An 18,388-nucleotide genomic window follows, 5' to 3' on the forward strand; every position below is an offset into this window, starting at 1 on the left:
TACAAATTGAGCTCATTTACGTTAGAATTTCATGTCATCTTTAATAACTAGTTACAAATTTTGGATCATATACGATATAGTTAATCTTATTTAACTACTATCATGTTCTCCAAAATTAAAAAAAAAAAAATTCCCATTTTCAAGTATGATACTAAGATACTCCCTAGGGATCGCTAAATATGCCGAAATACCGCACTTATCGTACCGAAAAATACCAGAAATGTGGTACGGTATGATACCTTACCGATAAATTTCGGTACGGTAAAGGTATAGATTTTCCTGTACCGCAATATACCACATTTATGATATTTGCCAAAAATTCGATATATATGTTGTATTTAAAATTTATATAAAAAATAGTTAATATGTTAAAATCCCTAACCTTACTTCCATATTTTAGTTCAGCCGCCCCCAACCCCAAAAATACTCACGCAAAGATGCAAATCAAGTCCAATGTATAAATTTGATTGTGGTGTAGTTTTATTTTTGGACATTATTTAAATAGGTGAAATATTATTTTAAATATTTGGCTATAATAGAATTTTTTTGGTATGAAACACATGTATAACGGTATGTATATACCGATATTCTATATGTCATACCTTATTTCGGTATAATGTAAAAGTACGGTATACCGCAATACGATATGGCATACCGCATAGACGGTATGGCAACGGTATGAGAAATAATTATAATGACATTTTCTCATATTGCAATTTGCGGTACGGTATACGGTATGACATTCTCGGTGCGGTACCATACCAGCCCTACTCCCTACTGATCTTACTTCATTTATAGAAGGGTAGTACCGTCATTTAAGAGGATCATTGGCCTAGACGCGGCAGCCCGTATTCAATGAGAGGGCAGCACTTGTAAACTGTACAACTCAGTCTAACTCACTTGGCTTGTCGAGCACAGCACATTCCTTCTCACTCCTGCCCGTTTTCCTCGGGCAGATGCTGAAGTTCGCTTCGCGTCTCATTCTTCACTCTCAACCAACAGAGTTTTCAATTGTCCTTCGCAATCTCCTTTTTCAATCTCCAGCAAAAGGTTCAATTCCAAAATTCTCAAATCTAAATATGCACATGTATTATGCACATTAATATTCTGATACGACTTGACTCAGTCGTTTGAGTGTGTGTTACGTGTGTATATATATAGTATATCTAACTATATATGATTGCAGGGCACACATTGTTGGCAATTTGTGAACGTCTGGAGACTCAGTTCGTTTAGACTTTAGATTTCTGCGATTGTGGATTTCAGGAACGTGAGAATGTGGAGAGTGGCGCGATCTGCTGCGTCGAGCCTCCGCCAGTCGCGGCGACGGATGTCGACAGAGATACCGGGGCCGTGTATTGTGCACAAGCGCGGCGCTGATATTCTACACGATCCTTGGTATAACAAGGTTCGTCTTATCTGTTTCATTTTGTTTTCTAGCTTCATTTTTTCGGTTGCTGACGTCGTTTGATCCTATTGGACGTGGTGGAAATTGGCATGTCTACGCGCTGTTTCAGTCGTTCAAAGAGTGTTTATCGATTTGAGATCTATTTGTTTCGTTTGTTCGTCCTGTGTAATTTTGTGTTCATTGTTTTAGATTATGCTTGAACTTTTCGTGTTGTTGTGAGTCTCTCTGTGGAATATTAGTGAATGCAGTTTTACGTTTTTAATTTATTGTGTTGATTGTATTCTGTTTTAAGAATCAGTTCATCATGGAACATAGTATAAGGTATTGTAAGCTCTAGAGTAGACAAATACAATTGTTTGCTATATATTTGAATTCTGCTGCTATTGGCAGATAAGATGTGGTATTTCCGCAGTGAAATACTAATACCCTATGTAAGTTGATATATCCCTGGTTAAGGAGCATGATCAATCCCATGATGAGGCAAAGAACTAAACATTAAGAAGTCATATATGAATTGAAACCTTTCCCTAGTGATTAATTATATAGTAACTGTTAAAATTTCAAACAATCAGGACACAGGTTTCCCTTTGACGGAAAGAGATAGGCTTGGACTACGTGGTCTACTTCCACCACGAGTGATATCATTTGAGCAACAATATGACCGTTTCAGTAAGTTCTAATTCTGTGCCTCTATTAAATTGGTAGATTTTGACTGCTTGTTCTTCATTTTCATTTTCTGTTGCTGCAGTTGCCTCCACCAATGCTTCTAAATGAAAATTTAACTGATGTAGTTTTTGTTCTTTTATATTAGGACATAGTGTAGTAATGATTCTAATGAATGTTATCTGAACTTTTTTTACTCATAAGTACATTTAATTTTATCATGAATGAAAAGGATTAGAAGTCTTGTGATATTTACATATGCAGTATCCATAGCAACCTTATTGTCTGGGATAAATAATCATATTGGGAAATTTGTGTGGCTGAATTGAATTATGGTTTTCTGGTTTATGAGTTGTTTCTGTATAGGTGTTATTTGTTCAATGTATGCAGTTTGGGGTGATTGATTTTCCATGTAATCTTTGGCTAGTTTTGCTTCGGACTACAGGGGTTTTGACTCTTTAAATTTTTGTTCTCTTCTTTCTTTTCTGGTATTATTAGTGGATTCATATAGATCCCTTGAAAGAAATACCCAAGGTCAACCAGATAATTTTGTTTCCCTTGCAAAATGGAGAATTTTGAACAGGCTTCATGACAGAAATGAAACATTATACTACCGAGTAAGTTTGCGGACCCACAGCTTCTATGGATGATAAAAGTATGGTAAATCATTTCTTGGATGGTCTTCATTCTACCTTGCAGGTACTGATTGACAACATCAAGAACTTTGCTCCGACTATATATACTCCCACAGTAGGATTGGTATGTCAAAACTATTCAGGATTATTTCGGCGTCCACGTGGAATGTATTTCAGTGCCAAAGATAAGGGGGAGATGATGTCAATGATCTATAATTGGCCTGCGCAGCAAGTATCATGTCAAACTTAGATACAATCTTGCTTATGTTATTGTGTAAGTACAGAGTAATCTTAACATGATTTTTATGCAGGTTGATATGATTGTGCTGACAGATGGTAGTCGTATTCTTGGTCTTGGTGATCTTGGAGTTCAGGGAATCGGTATTCCAATTGGGAAACTTGACATGTATGTTGCCGCTGCTGGTATCAACCCTCAAAAGGTATGTCCAACATGCTTTCTGTTTCCATGTGTAAATGGATGACAGAAGACTTAAGTTCACATGCATAGTTGCATACCCAGTGGTTCTGCAAAATTATCATACAGTATTTAGTTATACTATCAAGTAAACTATTATGCAGGATCCTTTTTTATACATATTTTAATTATTAGTGTTTACCTGCATATGTGTTTATCAATTTGTAGGTACTTCTTAGCTATAAATATTTTTTTCATGTTACAGAAGTCAGCATATACTTAAATAAACAATATTAATATCATTAACTGTATGCTTGTTGTATCTTCTGTTATTTGTAATCTTACACTTCTTCTTAATTATATTTGCTTTCAGATATTGCCAGTTATGCTTGATGTGGGCACGAACAATGAGAAGCTACTTGCTGACAGACTCTGTGAGTTTACTTATTTTAAGCTCACTTATATTTCTGTTTTATTTACTTAATTAGTTATATGATTTCCTCTTTTTTTGTTCGGAAGTAATTTTTATCTTCAATGTACTCCATGTCTAAATGTAATTTCCTTACTATGCTTCCAAATGATTATCTCATTTTCAGAAAAGATGCATCAAGACAAGTTAAAGTTTTGTAATATCGAGAGTTTCATTTTAGTTTACCTGAAGATATTTGACAGATTTAGGACTCAGACAACATAGACTGGAAGGAGATGAATATTTGGCGATTGTTGATGAGTTCATGGAAGCTGTTCATGCACGTTGGCCAAAGGCAATTGTGCAGGTATTTGTATTCAAAACATTTGTTTCAAAGATAATCTGGGTCAAATGCACACTTACACTTTATTATTGGAACTTACTTCACAGTTTGAGGATTTTCAAATGAAGTGGGCTTTTGAGACACTAGAACGTTACCGCAAGAGATTTTGCATGTTCAATGATGACGTACAGGTAAACTGCAACCAAATCCACTTTATATAACCACATGAAAATTATATTAAAGAAGATGTTCCCCAAAGAGAAGCTTGAATATATGTTCGTATGCCTGGCTTCAAAAACTACAGGGAACAGCTGGTGTTGCTTTGGCTGGGCTACTTGGTTCAGTTAGGGCACAAGGACGACCTTTGACAGATTTTGCAAACCAAAAAATCATCGTGGTCGGGGCTGGAAGGTAGCTTATGGTATTTGGTTTAATAGATCATCTGCCTGTCTACATACATGTTCCAGAAACTCTATGATTTATTGGCAGGTTTTTCTTTATTTCTTATTCCAAACTCGGAATTGCAGTGCAGGACTTGGTGTTCTTAATATGGCATTACGGGCTGTATCCAGAATGGCTGGACCCGATGCAAATCCTCAATTTTTCCTTCTTGACAAAGATGTATTGACTAAGATCTTTAAGACATGATGAGTTATTGTTATCTCCACTGAAAAAATTATAAGTTTAAATGTTTTGTTGGGGGGGGGGGGGGGTGAAAAATGATAGGGGTATCTATATTGTAAAATTGACTGTTAAAAGTAGCGATTACTGGTTAGGGAAATAGTCAACACAAAGAGGGGGGGGGGGGGGGGTTGAATATCTTTATTATGTGAAGTCTGGCCTAAATATTTTCTTTTTTCTTTCATAATTTTCACTATGTACATTTGAAGGGTCTCATAACAAAAGAAAGAGCATGCATTGACCCTGCAGCTGCCCCATTTGCGAAATCTCAAGGAGAAACTAAGGAGCTTGGACTTTGTGAGGGTTCCAGTCTGCTTGAAGTAGTAAGTCTTCTCTGAAATTTTCAGAAAATTTCTAACCTTTATATCCTCTAGAGAAGATTGATGACTTGTTAAAGCTAGTAGCTAGAATAACTACTCTTTATTCTTTTTATGTTTCACCTGCAAATATTTTTGCATCTATTTATAATTGAAGCATTCTGATGATGGTGCAGATTAGAAAGGTTAAACCACATGTGCTTCTTGGTTTATCTGGAGTTGGTGGTGTCTTCAGTGAAGAGGTTGATTCTCAATTCCTAGAATCGTCTACCTATGTGTTTCATCACCTTGGATTGTTTATGTGCCTAGTGCGTTTCATGCACCTCAGATTGTCTACCTGTCTCTGAAATTTACAACTTCGGTGTTCTCCTCGGGACCACTTAGTCGATCTTTATTTGACAAAATGATCTGAAAAGTGATAATGCATCTGCTGTTTGGTTCCAAAAAAACCTGAAAAATTAGCATTATAAGTCACAAATCCTTCTGTTTCACTCATATACCATTACTTCATGGTATCATTTGGCGGCATATGACCACTCCCCATTCAAAGCCATTTAGCTTTTTTGACATATGCTATAATCCACCTCCCCAATACTGATTCATCTCCCGCTTTAATATTTCTCACTTTATCCGTCCAACTTTGTTTCTGCCTGCCCTTTTGATGTTCCTTGTTCGGAAGGATTGATTCTGTCCTTATTAAAGTTAATTAATCCAGCCATTTATATGTTTCGAAAGTAATTGGATTCTTTTTTTTATTTTGTTGATCTTGTAATCAGATTCTACAGGCAATGAAAAGTTCAGACTCCATTAAACCTGCTATTTTTGCAATGTCTAATCCTACATCAAATGGTTTGGTTTTGCTACTTTAAATCTTTCTTATACTCATAATATGTGCATGAAGAGATAAATAGTAGTATTTGCTTTATGGCACAGCTGAATGCACGGCTGAGGAGGCTTTCAAACATGCTGGCGAAAATATTGTCTTCGCAAGTGGAAGCCCTTTCGATAATGTTGATCTAGGTATTAACTTTTGAAATGTATTTAAATCTTTGAGCTAGTTCCTCAACCCCTATGATAGTTGGTTGCACTAGTTTCTTTCCATTGTCTTTCAGGGCTGGTGTAGTAATAATCACTATTTAGAAGTATTGTGATTAGTGCCAATTTGTTCCGATTTTGCAGGGAATGGGAAGACAGGGCATGTGAACCAAGCAAATAACATGTACCTCTTTCCAGGGTATGATCATGTCAGGAAATATGCCTCATATTTTACTGTTTATGAGTTCTAATTCCTAACTTTGTGGTTCTACTACATATCTAGAATTGGCTTGGGAAGTCTGCTCTGTGGTGCTCGTATAATAACTGACAATATGCTGCAAGCAGCTGCTGAGTGGTAAGCTTAGGGACTTGGATCGTTTTTCATTAATTTGGCCCCCTATTGATTTCATATGCAAAATTCTTAATCAGAACAAATGGGATACTGTCTTCAGCCAAATATCTTAATCGAGGTTGTTCTTGCAGCCTTGCTTCATACATCACAGACGAAGAAATTCAGATGGGCATTCTGTATCCGTCCATTGATAGGTGCGCAAGTGTATCAACTTCATTCTATATGCTATATACCAGGGGGGTGTTTCTTTCCACAACTGTTTCTGAATCTATAGTTTTGTGTGGTCAGTATAAGGGATATCACAGCTGAGGTTGGAGCTGCAGTTGTGAGGGCAGCCGTGGCTGAACATGTCGCAGATGGGCGCGGCATGGTGGGCCCCAAAGATTTGAAATACATGTCAGAGGTGTGTGGGGATGAGCCAAAATTTCAACTTGATAATTTTTCTTGATTCAAATTTCTATTTCCTCAACTCACTTTACTGGAGTAAAACTCATCATCCCTACCCAGATGAGATGTACAAGATTAGATATGATTTACTATGATTCAGTCATAAATCAGTGGTCATAATATCTAACGTCGATATAATTTATGTGGGATGCAGGAACAGATAATCAAGTATGTGAAGGACAACATGTGGTTCCCTGTGTATAGCCCTCTTGTGCACAAAAAGTGTGAGATATATGCATAAGTAGCCCAGCCCAAATGAGAAGTCAGCCCAAGAAGAAGAAAAGAAGAGGCAAATTCAAATCTTATGAACTAGCCGTTGAGAGAGTTGTTGAACAGTTAGCTTGTTTTTCTTTTTCTTGTTTCAGCCGTTCGAGGCAGTTATGAAGGGAGGTGTATAAAGTGTATTTCTTCAGCTTGTTTAGAAGAGAGATCACTCTGTAATTCCAGTTCTTGTTGAATAATAAATCATACACATTTTCCCTCAACTCTTCTCTAAGTTCTTAGCCTAAAGTTCCTATCTCTTCTTCGTATATTCTTACCCAAATTATAACAAAAAGTGATGTGTTCCTTTTTCTTTTAGTTTTTAGATGATTATTTGTGCAGCACTAGTGAGAAAATTGACAGCAAATTAGTAGTAGTATCTTATGCATCCATACCAAAAGCCCACAAAACCGTATATATATATACAGTCCGTATCTTACAATAAACACCAAGAACAATGAGTTTATAAATCATATCATACCTTAAATACTAGTGGTCTCAGAACTTACTTCTTAAATCATCATCTTGTGCGCGTTATGTGTACATGTATGCTTGCTTTAATTAATTTAAAAGTATGATTGTGGTTGTGGATGTCCTAAGCATTTACCAAGTGTTATACTAGTAACTTATAATAACACATACTTAGAGCATCTGCAATGGTGCTTAGGCTAGCAATAGGCCAGCCATTCTCTCCCCTGCCACGTCAGCAACACTAAAAAATCCATTTGCCACATCAGATTTAGGCCAGCCATAGGCCAGCCGCAATAAAAATAATTCAAAATATACTACATTTACGGAATTAAAATTACGATTAAAATACGGAATTAAATTTACGAGACATATACGGGAAAATTCATTAATTTTATTTAAATAAAAAAAAGTACATTAACTAAAAATCATAAAAATAACATAATAAAAAAAAATTCGGACTTCCACACACGAGCCACCTTGAATCTGTTATAGTTTGCCGCTAGCCGAACGGGGGTCTCGCTGTCCATCGCTAGATGTTGGGCTAGTTGTTGTTGTCCATCGCTAGATGTTGCTCTTGTACAGAAATTTAGAGATAGAGAAAATCGTGTTTATATAGTTTTTCAAAAATTAAAAAAAAGAATTTAAAAAAAAAAAAAATTCGGCGTTGGCCGATCGCTGGCCGATCGGGCCGTCACAATGGCGGTCAGCGCATCGGCCAGCCCACGCCGATCGGCTCGCCGATTTTGCGCTGGCCGCCTCCAATGGTTCGGCTAGCCGGTCGCTAGCCGACCATTGGAGATGCTCTTAGCTTTTGTGTATAATTTCATAACAAAATGAATTCCAAAAGCTTACATGTAATGTAAGTAAAACCTTTGACAAGTAAATACTTTATGAGTGCAAGATCAAGAAATCGGCTGAAAAATAGTAAGAAAGGAAAAACAAGACAAGTTACGTTCAAAGAATTTTACAAACTATTACTATCTCCGTCCTCCAAAATTTGCTACACTTTGATCCGACACGTATTTTGAGAAATGTAATAGAAAGTGAGTTGAAAAAGTTGATGGGATGTGAGTCCTACTTTTAAAGCATTAGTTTTATAATAAAATGTGAGTAGCAATGAATTAGTGTGAATATGAGGTCCCCTACCAAAAATAGTAAAAGTGAAGTGTATTAAATTTTTAGGGACGAACCAAAATAGTAAACTGTATTAAATTTTCAGGGACAGAGGTAGTACTAAATTACCATTTGCCAACCACCAAGTTGGAATCTGAACATATTAAGCAAAGACAAGTAATGAGAGTTCCAATTCTCATTCCAATTTGACTGAACGGATAAAATTTGATATTTAAAGTACTACAGTAATATTTATCCTAAAATTTTAATACCAGTTGTCACAAATCTAGTGACTTAAATGTGAGTGTTTGTATAATGGAAGCATGGCAGAGTTTTGGAAAATTGTAGAAGCATGGCAGTGTTTTGGATCTGATAAGCAAAGCATGGCAGAGTTTTGGAAAATTGCGACTTCCTCTTTTTAGGAAGAAAAAAATGAGACTTTTGCAAGCTAAGAATTACTTAGCACAAATTGATTGAACCAATAAAATGATTTGTAATTGAAGTTTTAATAATATCAAAATATATTTAAATTGTTTCCTTGATACTAGTACTCTCTTTGTTCCACCGTAAGAGCACTCCCAATGGAGTTCCCTTATTTCTCCCTTATTTCTCCCTAACTCCTGCCACATCAGCGCCACATCAGCATCACATTTTATCCCCAGTTTTTAGCCAACCCCTACAATGGTTTCTCCCTTATTTCTCCCTTATTTCTCCCTAACTCAACATTTCATTTTTACATCATCACTAATTTAATTGTTTTATTTTTATATATAATAAAGCTAGCTTATTTAATTTATAAAGATAAATCAAATAAATAGTAATAAAGTTCGTTGTATTAAACACGGGTACACATTACAACGAAGAAAATTAAAAAAAAAAAAAGTACACGAATGGAAATAAAAAATCAAAAAAAAAATTCAAAGAAAAAAAAATTCAAGGGCGGTGGGCGCGGTTTCTATTTGCCCACAATTCTTCGATGATATCGTGTTGTAGTGCTTGATGGGCCTCCTTCTGGTGTATGTCCATGAACGCCTGGAACCGTTCATGTTCGTTGTGCGGTACACCCTGGCGGGCGGACTCGGTTGAGACACCGTGACTCGATGATGCAACACTTGGGTCGTTGGTGACGTCGAGGACGCCTTCGTGTTCATCTTCGATGATCATGTTATGCATGATGATGCACGCATACATGATATCGGCAATATCCCCCTGGTAGAAAAAGCGCGTCGGACCCTTTACCAGTGCAAATCGCGATTGGAGGACCCTTTAAAAATCGCCGATTATCGCCGAGCGTCGCCCACAGTGGCCGGCGATCGCTCGGCGATAATCCGGCGATAAATCGCCACTCGGCGAAGCAACGGTAACATTATCGCCGAATTATCGCCGACTTCGCCACAATGGCCGGCGATAATTCGGCGATAATCGGCGATTTATCGCCGAGAATTCGCCACCTCCATTGGGAGTGCTCTAATAAAGGCATTTCATTTTGCGCACTCATTTTGAAAAAATAATTATAAATAATTAAAATGAAGAAAAAGTAAAGTAAGAGAGAGAATATTGTAGATAAGACTCTTCTCTGCATTATCATTTCTCTTACTCTACTATCTCTTCATTTTAACTATTTAATACTCCCCCGTCCCACAAAGATTGTCCCATTTTGACTGGGGACGAGTTTTAAGAAATGTAATGAAAAGTGAGTTGAAAAATTAGTGGAATGTGGATCCTACTTTTATATATTAGTTTTATACTCCCTCCGTCCCGCTTAAGATGACACGTTTTCCTTTTTAGTTTGTCCCCAACCAAGATGACACATTTCCTTATTTGGAAACTTTCTCTCTCCAATTAATACACTCAACCACTTTTTCTCACCCATATTAAAGTATTCACCTTTCTTTCTCTCTCTATTTTAATACTTCCACCCACCTTTTCTCTCTCCAATTAAACACATTAACCAATTACTCCTAAAACCCCGTGTCGGCTAAGGAATGTGTCATCTTAGCCGGGACGGAGGGAGTAATAAAATGTGAGTAGGAATGAGTTAGTGGAATATGAGGTCCATTACCAAAAATGGTAAAAAGTGAAATGAGACAAATTTTGTGGGACGAACGAAAATCGAAAAATGGGACAATCTTTGTGGGACGGAGGGAGTATCATTTTTTCAAAACAAATGCAGAAAATGAAATGCCTTTATTACTGTGGAACGGAGGAGTACTATTTAATTTTACAAATATAGTAATATTTTAAAATTTAAATTACTAAAGTGATCATGTCCCAAACAAACATGACACTAGTTAGACAAAGAATACTGCATATCAGACATTTCATCAACACAAATACACAATAGTAGTATACAGATTTTTACACAATTCACACACCCGCGTATACTCGCAAAAACTATTCAAAATATACAGAAAAATGTAAAGTATATATTTTAAAATTATATTCGATAACAATTAAGACCAATTTTAGTTAATTTTTGACCGACTAAGAGAAATTTAGAATTAAAATGCAATTTTATGTTAAATTTTCTAATTTTATCTAACAAAGTATTAAATTCCATATAATTTCAATTGCATGTACTCCCTCCATCCACAAAAAATAGAGCACATTTAAAAAGAAAGTTTTCAAAAAATTCTCTTTTACTTTTTTTCCCCTTCTCTCTTACTAATAATACAATCTCACATTTTTCACTAATAACACTATTTTTCTCTTTTTTTTTCCTTGTCTGCAACTTTATTAATTCCATATTAAAACGTGGGTCATTCACAACGCGTTCTACTCCATTTTTTATGCACTGAGGGAGTAGTGATCCGCTCCGACCAATTACTAGTATCACTTTTTCGCATTTTTTTCGGTCACCATAAACTTGTTCCTTTTTTCTCTCTTTTTTTATTGGGACCATGCATACATTATACATAGCATAGGCTGTACAACTTATAATTAGAAACAGCTATGCATATGTCCCGATCACCCCCCAGGCCCCCCTTCCTTGGTCTCATCTATAAAACAAAACCACATATTCTTTCTTGTATCCATAAACAGTATTCCACTTGTAAAAAATTCGAAACAATGGCAGATGCAGTTGACCACCTCGCACCACGACGGTAATAGTAAAATGTTTATGTTGGATTTAAATTAATTAACTAGTAGTAGTAGGAGGAGTATTTAATTTTATTGTTGATGATTGATGAAGTACTACCAATTTTTCCTTTTACAATATTTGACTACTATTTCAGATATGCTTTGGTTAGTGGCGCCAACAGAGGAATTGGATTGGAAATATGCAGGCAGTTAGCATCGAAAGGAATAGTGGTGATATTAGCAGCAAGAGATGAAAAGAGAGGCATTGAAGCAAGAGAAAGTCTCAAGGAATTTGGTAATGTGTTTTTTCATCAACTAGATGTTGCCGATGCTGATAGTGTTGCTGCTGTTGCTGATTTCGTAAGGAATCAATTCGGAAGGCTTGATATTCTGGTATATATGGAATTCGGAAATCCATCATAAATATTCAGATATCGATTTATTGAGACGATCGATTTCGTGTTGATACAGGTGAATAATGCTGCAAGTTTAGGACTAAAGATTGATGGAGATGTGTTGGTTCTTCATGAGCAAATAGAAGCAGATGTTGCTACAGTTTCATCTGGACAGGTTATATTACACTTTATATAGATGTACTCAATTGTAGGAGTGAAAAATTCTCTTGTTTACCATGAATCCATATTTAATTATATTATTTTATTGGGATTTGTCGGAATCTTAAATATATAAAATATAAAATTTAGTGTATTCATTTGTTCATGTCCGAGTAAAAATGAATGAACAAATAATACTAGTACTCCATTAGTATGTTACTGCTTCAAATATTCTTCTAGTACACTATTAAATGTCACATTGTAATTTTGTGTTTACCGTTAAATATCTTATTTGAGTTGCAGCTACAAGAATTGGTGCATCCGAAAGCAAAGGGAACACTTATCGAGACATTCGAGTCGGCACAAGAATGCATCAACACAAACTACTATGGTTTAAAAAGAGTAACCCAAGCCCTCATTCCTCTCTTACAGCTATCTGAATCACCAACAATTGTCAATGTCTCCTCCACATTAGGGAGCTTAGTGGTACACTTTCAAACTCCATTTTTGGTCTAATTCATCATATATATTTGATTTCTGTTGAGTATGAAGCATGAAAATATAATCAGTCCATTATTTTCTAGTATGTAGTAGTAGTATATATTTTAGATTCAATGTTTCCTGGTATAACTATAATTTGTTTAATTATGGTATATTTCCTTATATGGATATAGTATATTTCCTAGTTTGAAGAGCTGATGTAGATGTACATTATATCGAACTGTTCCGTCTCTTTTATATTCGTGATCATTTGTGTTTTATTTCACAACAGCTTCAGCCCAATGAATGGGTAAAAGGGGTTTTGAGCAGTGAAGATGGGCTGAAGGAAGAGAGAATAGATGAAGTTGTGCAAGAATATCTCAAAAACTTCAAGGAGGGTACATTGAGAGACAACAAGTGGCCTCTTCACATTTCAGCCTACAAAGTGTCCAAGGCAGCTGTGAATGCCTACACTCGGCTTATGGCCAAAAAACACGACACTTTCTACATCAATTCCGTGTGCCCTGGTTACACGAGAACGGAACTCACCCACAATCTTGGTGTACTTACTGATGCCGAAGGTGCAGAGGCTCCGGTGAAGCTGGCCCTAGCGCCAGAAGGAGGCCCCTCCGGCTCCATCTTCTTCCGGGCGGAAGTCTTGTCATTGTTCTAGACGTACTAGTCTCTTATTGTTATTGTTATTGTTATTGTTATTGTTATTGTTATTATACTTTGAGTATGTGTGTATGAAAATAAAAGGAGTAACACTTTGAGTGTTATGTTATTATACTCTGAAATAACTACGATGAAGAGCGACTTAATTAGTATAATAGGAGTAACACTTTGATTGCTATGTTATTGTTATTACGGTATTATTTTTTCAAGAATTTGCTTAAATTATTAGAATTTGACTAAAAATTGTAACTATCATATATTTTTTTTTATATTATTGCCACATATCTAGTTAATTAAAAACAATTGTTGTGTATAGGACTGTAGGTAGTGGGCGTGTATCCCTCTATCACATAACACAAGTTGGACCAAATAGTCATAGCAGAGCTATGAAAAATTGTGACTTTGTTTTTTCTCTAGGATATAAATTGCTACTAAAGATCGAAGACTTTTTCATCTCTGGTGGCGTGTTGTAATCTATTAATATCATCACAATATAAAGATAGCACATCTTGTTTGAACTATCACAATTGCATACTCTCATTTCATACACAAAACAAAAAGGAAAAACAATGGCAGATGCAGTTGTCCAACCTGCAAAGCAAAGGTAATTAAGATTTTATTCAATGAAAATTATAAATTATGAGTAAAGTCTGTCTTTTTTGGCCTGTCCATATAGTGCCAAAATTACATTAGAGATCTTATCATCTCACTTGTATCACGTGACTAATTTAATCCTAGAAAAACCTTATAGTATGATTTATCACATATTACATCTTACTATTATCTTATCTATCGAACTGAACGTTACCATAATATACAGGTATGCATTGATCACAGGAGCAAACAAAGGAATTGGGTTCGAAATATGCAGGAAGTTAGCTTCGCAAGGGATGGTGGTGATTTTAGCAGCAAGAGATGAAAGGAGAGGCATTGAAGCAAGAGAAAGGCTTAAAGAATTCGATAATGTGGTCCTTCATCAGCTCGATGTTGCTGATCCTGCTAGCGTTGCTGCTGTTTTCAAGTTCATCAAATCAAAATTCGGAAGGCTCGATATTTTGGTACCCACAACGGTCCAATCAATATGATCATTGCTAATGTCGTTGATTTTTTTTAAGTATGATAATAGATTAATGATGTGCAGGTGAATAATGCAGGAAATCGTGGGGTAGATGTTGATGGTGATGTATCACTTCTTGAAGAGTATATTGCGGCTGACTGCGCCTTTCTCGTTGCTGGTGGACAGGTTAGTAGTTGTCGGAAAAGTAAGGATAATAGACGTTTAAATCACGAATTCTGACCGCATCAATAAGATTTGAAAACAGAATATAAATAAATCACAAATTAAAGTTCATTTAGTCTATATACTTCATATCAATTGTTCTCACAACCGATATGGGAATTGAGTCCGTAGCAATTTGTTACTCCTTGTTAGTGATGTTGAAACTACGTGATTTAATATTATGAAGGTTATGATTTAAATGTGTATTATTGATGTGCAGGCGGAGCCGTTTCATCCCAAAGCAGAGGGAAAGATTGTGGAGACATTAAAGGGAGCGGAAGAATGTATTGAGACAAACTACTATGGTGCAAAAAGAGTGATAAAAGCACTGATTCCACTTCTGCAACTCTCTGATTCACCAAGAATCGTTAATGTCTCCTCCACTTTAGGTTGCATAGTGGTAATCTTCTTCACACTTGATAATAACTGTTTCTTATTGATGATATATTGCTCGTATATTCATAATAGTACATTTTACTATGTACTTATATGTGTATGTAATTCAGCTTCAGCCGAATGAATGGGCAAAAGGGGTGTTGAGCAGCAAAGAGGGGTTAAGTGAAGAGAGAGTAGACGAAGTTGTGCAAGAATTCCTCAACGATTTGAAAGAGAATAAAGTAAAAGAGAAGCAGTGGCCTCCTCACCTTGCAGCCTACAAAGTGTCGAAAGCAGCTCTCAACGCTTATACTTGGGTTGCAGCTCAACGACACCCGCGCTTCCTCATCAATGCTGTGTGTCCTGGTTTTGCTAGGACGGATATTACATACAATCATGGCCCGCTGAGTGAAGCCGAAGCCGCTGAGGCTCCGGTGAAGATGGCGTTGCTGCCCGATGGAGGGCCGTCGGGCAGCTTCTTCCATCGATCGGAGGCCTTGTCTTTGTGATCTCTATCTTGTGTTGATTTAATATACTATACTTGTATCACTTAGAACTTATTACACTATTTTCTTTCTACAGTAAAATTATTATCATACATGTTACATGAAATAACGTAACAATTGATATGGGTTTTTGTACATTGTCAATAGTGTTATTAGTACATCCGCTTACACGTGTTCCCTTTTTCTATTTCGATCTATCTAGTTACAGAGAGCATATTCAAATAACCTTTTACTATATATATTTAGTTAGTTAATATAGTACTATCTCATAGTTTACTAATTTATTTGATTTATATTATTATTATTATAAATTGATATAAAGCTGAATTCGCATTCAACTAATTTTTTACATGGTTCATCGAATAACTTGGAATTTCTCATTAATTGATAAAATGACGGAAGCTGAATAGGGGTGAGCATTCGGATTTCGGTTCGGTTTTGTTATTCTCATAGTTAATTCATTAACTAGGTAGTAATTAATTATAATATTTTTTTTTATTTTTTCACACTAAATTTTTTGTTTATTTTTTCATTATATGTGTAAATATTATTAGTATAAGAATCCTTAATTTAAAAATTGTATTCTTTAAGTATTTCAACATCGACATTGTCATTATATATGTCTCTCGCAACTGCATAATGTGTCGGGTTGTTTTTGAGGTCGTCGACACTAAATATATGCAATAATCGCTAATAATAATTTGGAATTTTGGACCCCCCAATATAAAAATTCTGTGTCCGCCACTGTCTTCATTGATATAGAAATTCACGGAGATTAAAAAAAGTTGTGTTAGGTGAGTTAATAAATAAAGAATAAAGTAGGAAATGAAAAAGGTAGAGAGATGTAGAGAGATCAAAGTAAGAGAGAATAAAGTAAGAGAGAGTAAAGTAGGTGGGAACAAATGTGTTGACTTTTACTAAAAAAGGAAATGACTCTATGTTAGGATCCTAAATTCCTAACGAACTGATTAAACGGAAAATAACAAGATAAGAAAATCCGGCGCCCGTGAGGGTCGGCGGGGATAAGGATCTGGGCGGCTGTGCGTGGGTTCCAACCCGTCGGGCAACGACTACATATCAGATATACGTTTCTGGCTGTGCGCGGAGAGATTCCGTCGGGCAGCCGGTGGCGTATGGAATTTAGGATTCAACTTATCACACATGGAACTTGACCAAAATAATATATTCATTGAATGATTAAAATGATAATAACATCTCCTATTTATAATACTCTAATACTACTACCCTAACTTATTGAGCAAGAAATAAAATATATGGAAGATACTATGAATCAAAGATAACTAACTAAAAGATATGGAAGATATGGTGAATCAAAATATACTAATTAATTGGGGAAACCTAAGATATGGAGATCGTAACAACTCCCCCACGGTTGAAATCCACCTTGAGGACAAGGTGGGAACCACGAAGCAACGAAGAGAGTTGAAATCAGAAGCTTTGGCGAGACGTCTCCTCCGGGATCAAACGCAAAAGATAGTTGTTTTGTACCCCAATAACCAACTATCATATGCTCAATGTAAACATATCTGAGATCGAACGTCCTCTTCATTACATCAGTAAATGACATGTCTGACAAACCATTAACCATTTTTCTCCGAGCATCCTGGAGCTCAACAATATACAAATTCTGGAGTTTCTCTGTTTTCATTGAAGGATACATGAGGAAAAAATGCATCTGCTCCAGTGGCGGATCTAGGATTAAAAAATGGTGGGGGCGGAATAAAATAATAAAATAGTAAAATATTAAATATAATACTTCAATATGTTTTTTTAGCAAGATGAAAGTCTATTACAATTCAAGTAACTCTAGCATCTGTTAACCGAGACAACTGATTTCTACGGGTATCCATATCTTGAAAACGTTTCAAGATTCCTTCATTAGAAACACTAGCAAAAATGGATCTTTCATTGTATACTACCAAACTGTCATTCAACCACTCATCTCCCATCCTATTCCGCAAGTCAGCCTTGACAAATTTCATTGCTGAAAATACTCTTTCAACAGATGCAGTCACTACGGGTAAAATCAATACCAACTCAATCAGACGATAACCAACAAAAAAACTTTATCTTTCTTGGTTCAACAATCTTTTGAGATAGGGTACCCAAATCTTCAATACCATTCAATCGTGCATCTCTTCTCACAACATCAACAAAAGTTTCAAGTTGTTTAAACAATTGAGTATGTTCAATCGATGTGAAGTCCTTTGGGTAAAGAGTAGCAAGATGAACAAGCTTATTAACATTAAAAGCAGCGAAATCATTTTTTGGATCGAGGCATGCCATACAACTTAGCAAGTCTGTGGATGCGGATGCCTCAGAGAAACGATTTTCCATCTCTTGTGCAAGTAAGTCGATGACCTAATTGACACAAGAAAGATTAAATACCAAGATGATTCTAATTTAGTAAATGAATAAGGCGATAATGGTTATTTTTTTCGGTCAACAGGCCGACGTCGGAGGCAACGGTGGGGGCGGATGTGGAAAATATACATCCGGGATAAGAGAAAATTAGTCGCATGGTGGGAGCGACCGCCCCCACCTGCCCCCACCTGGATCCGCCACTGATCTGCTCCTACTCTCTTCCCATATGTCATTGCAAGACCTCCATCAAACTCAAAGGTTGCAATTGTACTTGAATCAAGAAGACCACCAACCTTATTAATTTTATTTAACTCTGTAGCACTTACTTCTTCATCTACCAATTTCTTCTCGATGAGCAGCAAGTCAACTTAATTTAACACTTCAGAATCACCTTCAACTCCCAAGTATTTCTCTTCACAAGAAACAAGCTTCGTAGCCGAGTGGAAGCTCGGTCGATGCAGGCAGGAAGGTGGGCGTTGGAGCAGGGGCTGCTGCACAGTAGT

At 36.2% G+C, this 18,388-nt stretch overlaps 3 protein-coding genes across 3 annotated transcripts; all 3 read left to right on the forward strand.

The window, feature by feature from the left end:
* The first annotated feature begins 903 nt into the window (after positions 1–903).
* Positions 904–7,190, forward strand: LOC125218283 (NAD-dependent malic enzyme 59 kDa isoform, mitochondrial-like). The gene is made up of 20 exons (XM_048119920.2): positions 904–1,050; positions 1,187–1,408; positions 1,981–2,077; positions 2,570–2,688; positions 2,771–2,938; positions 3,018–3,146; positions 3,495–3,555; positions 3,794–3,897; positions 3,981–4,064; positions 4,178–4,284; positions 4,401–4,494; positions 4,764–4,877; positions 5,048–5,113; positions 5,648–5,720; positions 5,805–5,891; positions 6,051–6,105; positions 6,190–6,261; positions 6,390–6,452; positions 6,547–6,661; positions 6,860–7,190. The coding sequence occupies exons 2-20, from the start codon at positions 1,277–1,279 to the stop codon at positions 6,944–6,946; spliced, it is 1,827 nt and encodes a 608-aa protein (XP_047975877.1). The 5' UTR covers positions 904–1,050; positions 1,187–1,276; the 3' UTR covers positions 6,947–7,190.
* Positions 7,191–11,506: 4,316 nt separating this feature from the next.
* Positions 11,507–13,465, forward strand: LOC125218284 ((-)-isopiperitenone reductase-like). Its single transcript, XM_048119921.2, has 5 exons — positions 11,507–11,654; positions 11,787–12,024; positions 12,103–12,201; positions 12,489–12,671; positions 12,958–13,465. Exons 1-5 carry the CDS (start codon positions 11,509–11,511, stop codon positions 13,336–13,338), a joined length of 1,047 nt encoding a protein of 348 aa, XP_047975878.2. The 5' UTR covers positions 11,507–11,508; the 3' UTR covers positions 13,339–13,465.
* Positions 13,466–13,799: 334 nt separating this feature from the next.
* On the forward strand, positions 13,800–15,660 carry LOC125224368 ((-)-isopiperitenone reductase-like). Its single transcript, XM_048127761.2, has 5 exons — positions 13,800–13,944; positions 14,161–14,398; positions 14,482–14,583; positions 14,840–15,019; positions 15,126–15,660. The coding sequence occupies exons 1-5, from the start codon at positions 13,910–13,912 to the stop codon at positions 15,501–15,503; spliced, it is 933 nt and encodes a 310-aa protein (XP_047983718.1). The 5' UTR covers positions 13,800–13,909; the 3' UTR covers positions 15,504–15,660.
* The last annotated feature ends 2,728 nt before the right edge of the window (positions 15,661–18,388 follow it).

Source organism: Salvia hispanica, chromosome 1 (genome assembly GCF_029641045.1).
Source record: "Salvia hispanica isolate PSC_SH4W2 chromosome 1, Shi_PSC_v1, whole genome shotgun sequence".
NCBI classification, from domain to species: Eukaryota; Viridiplantae; Streptophyta; class Magnoliopsida; order Lamiales; family Lamiaceae; genus Salvia; species Salvia hispanica.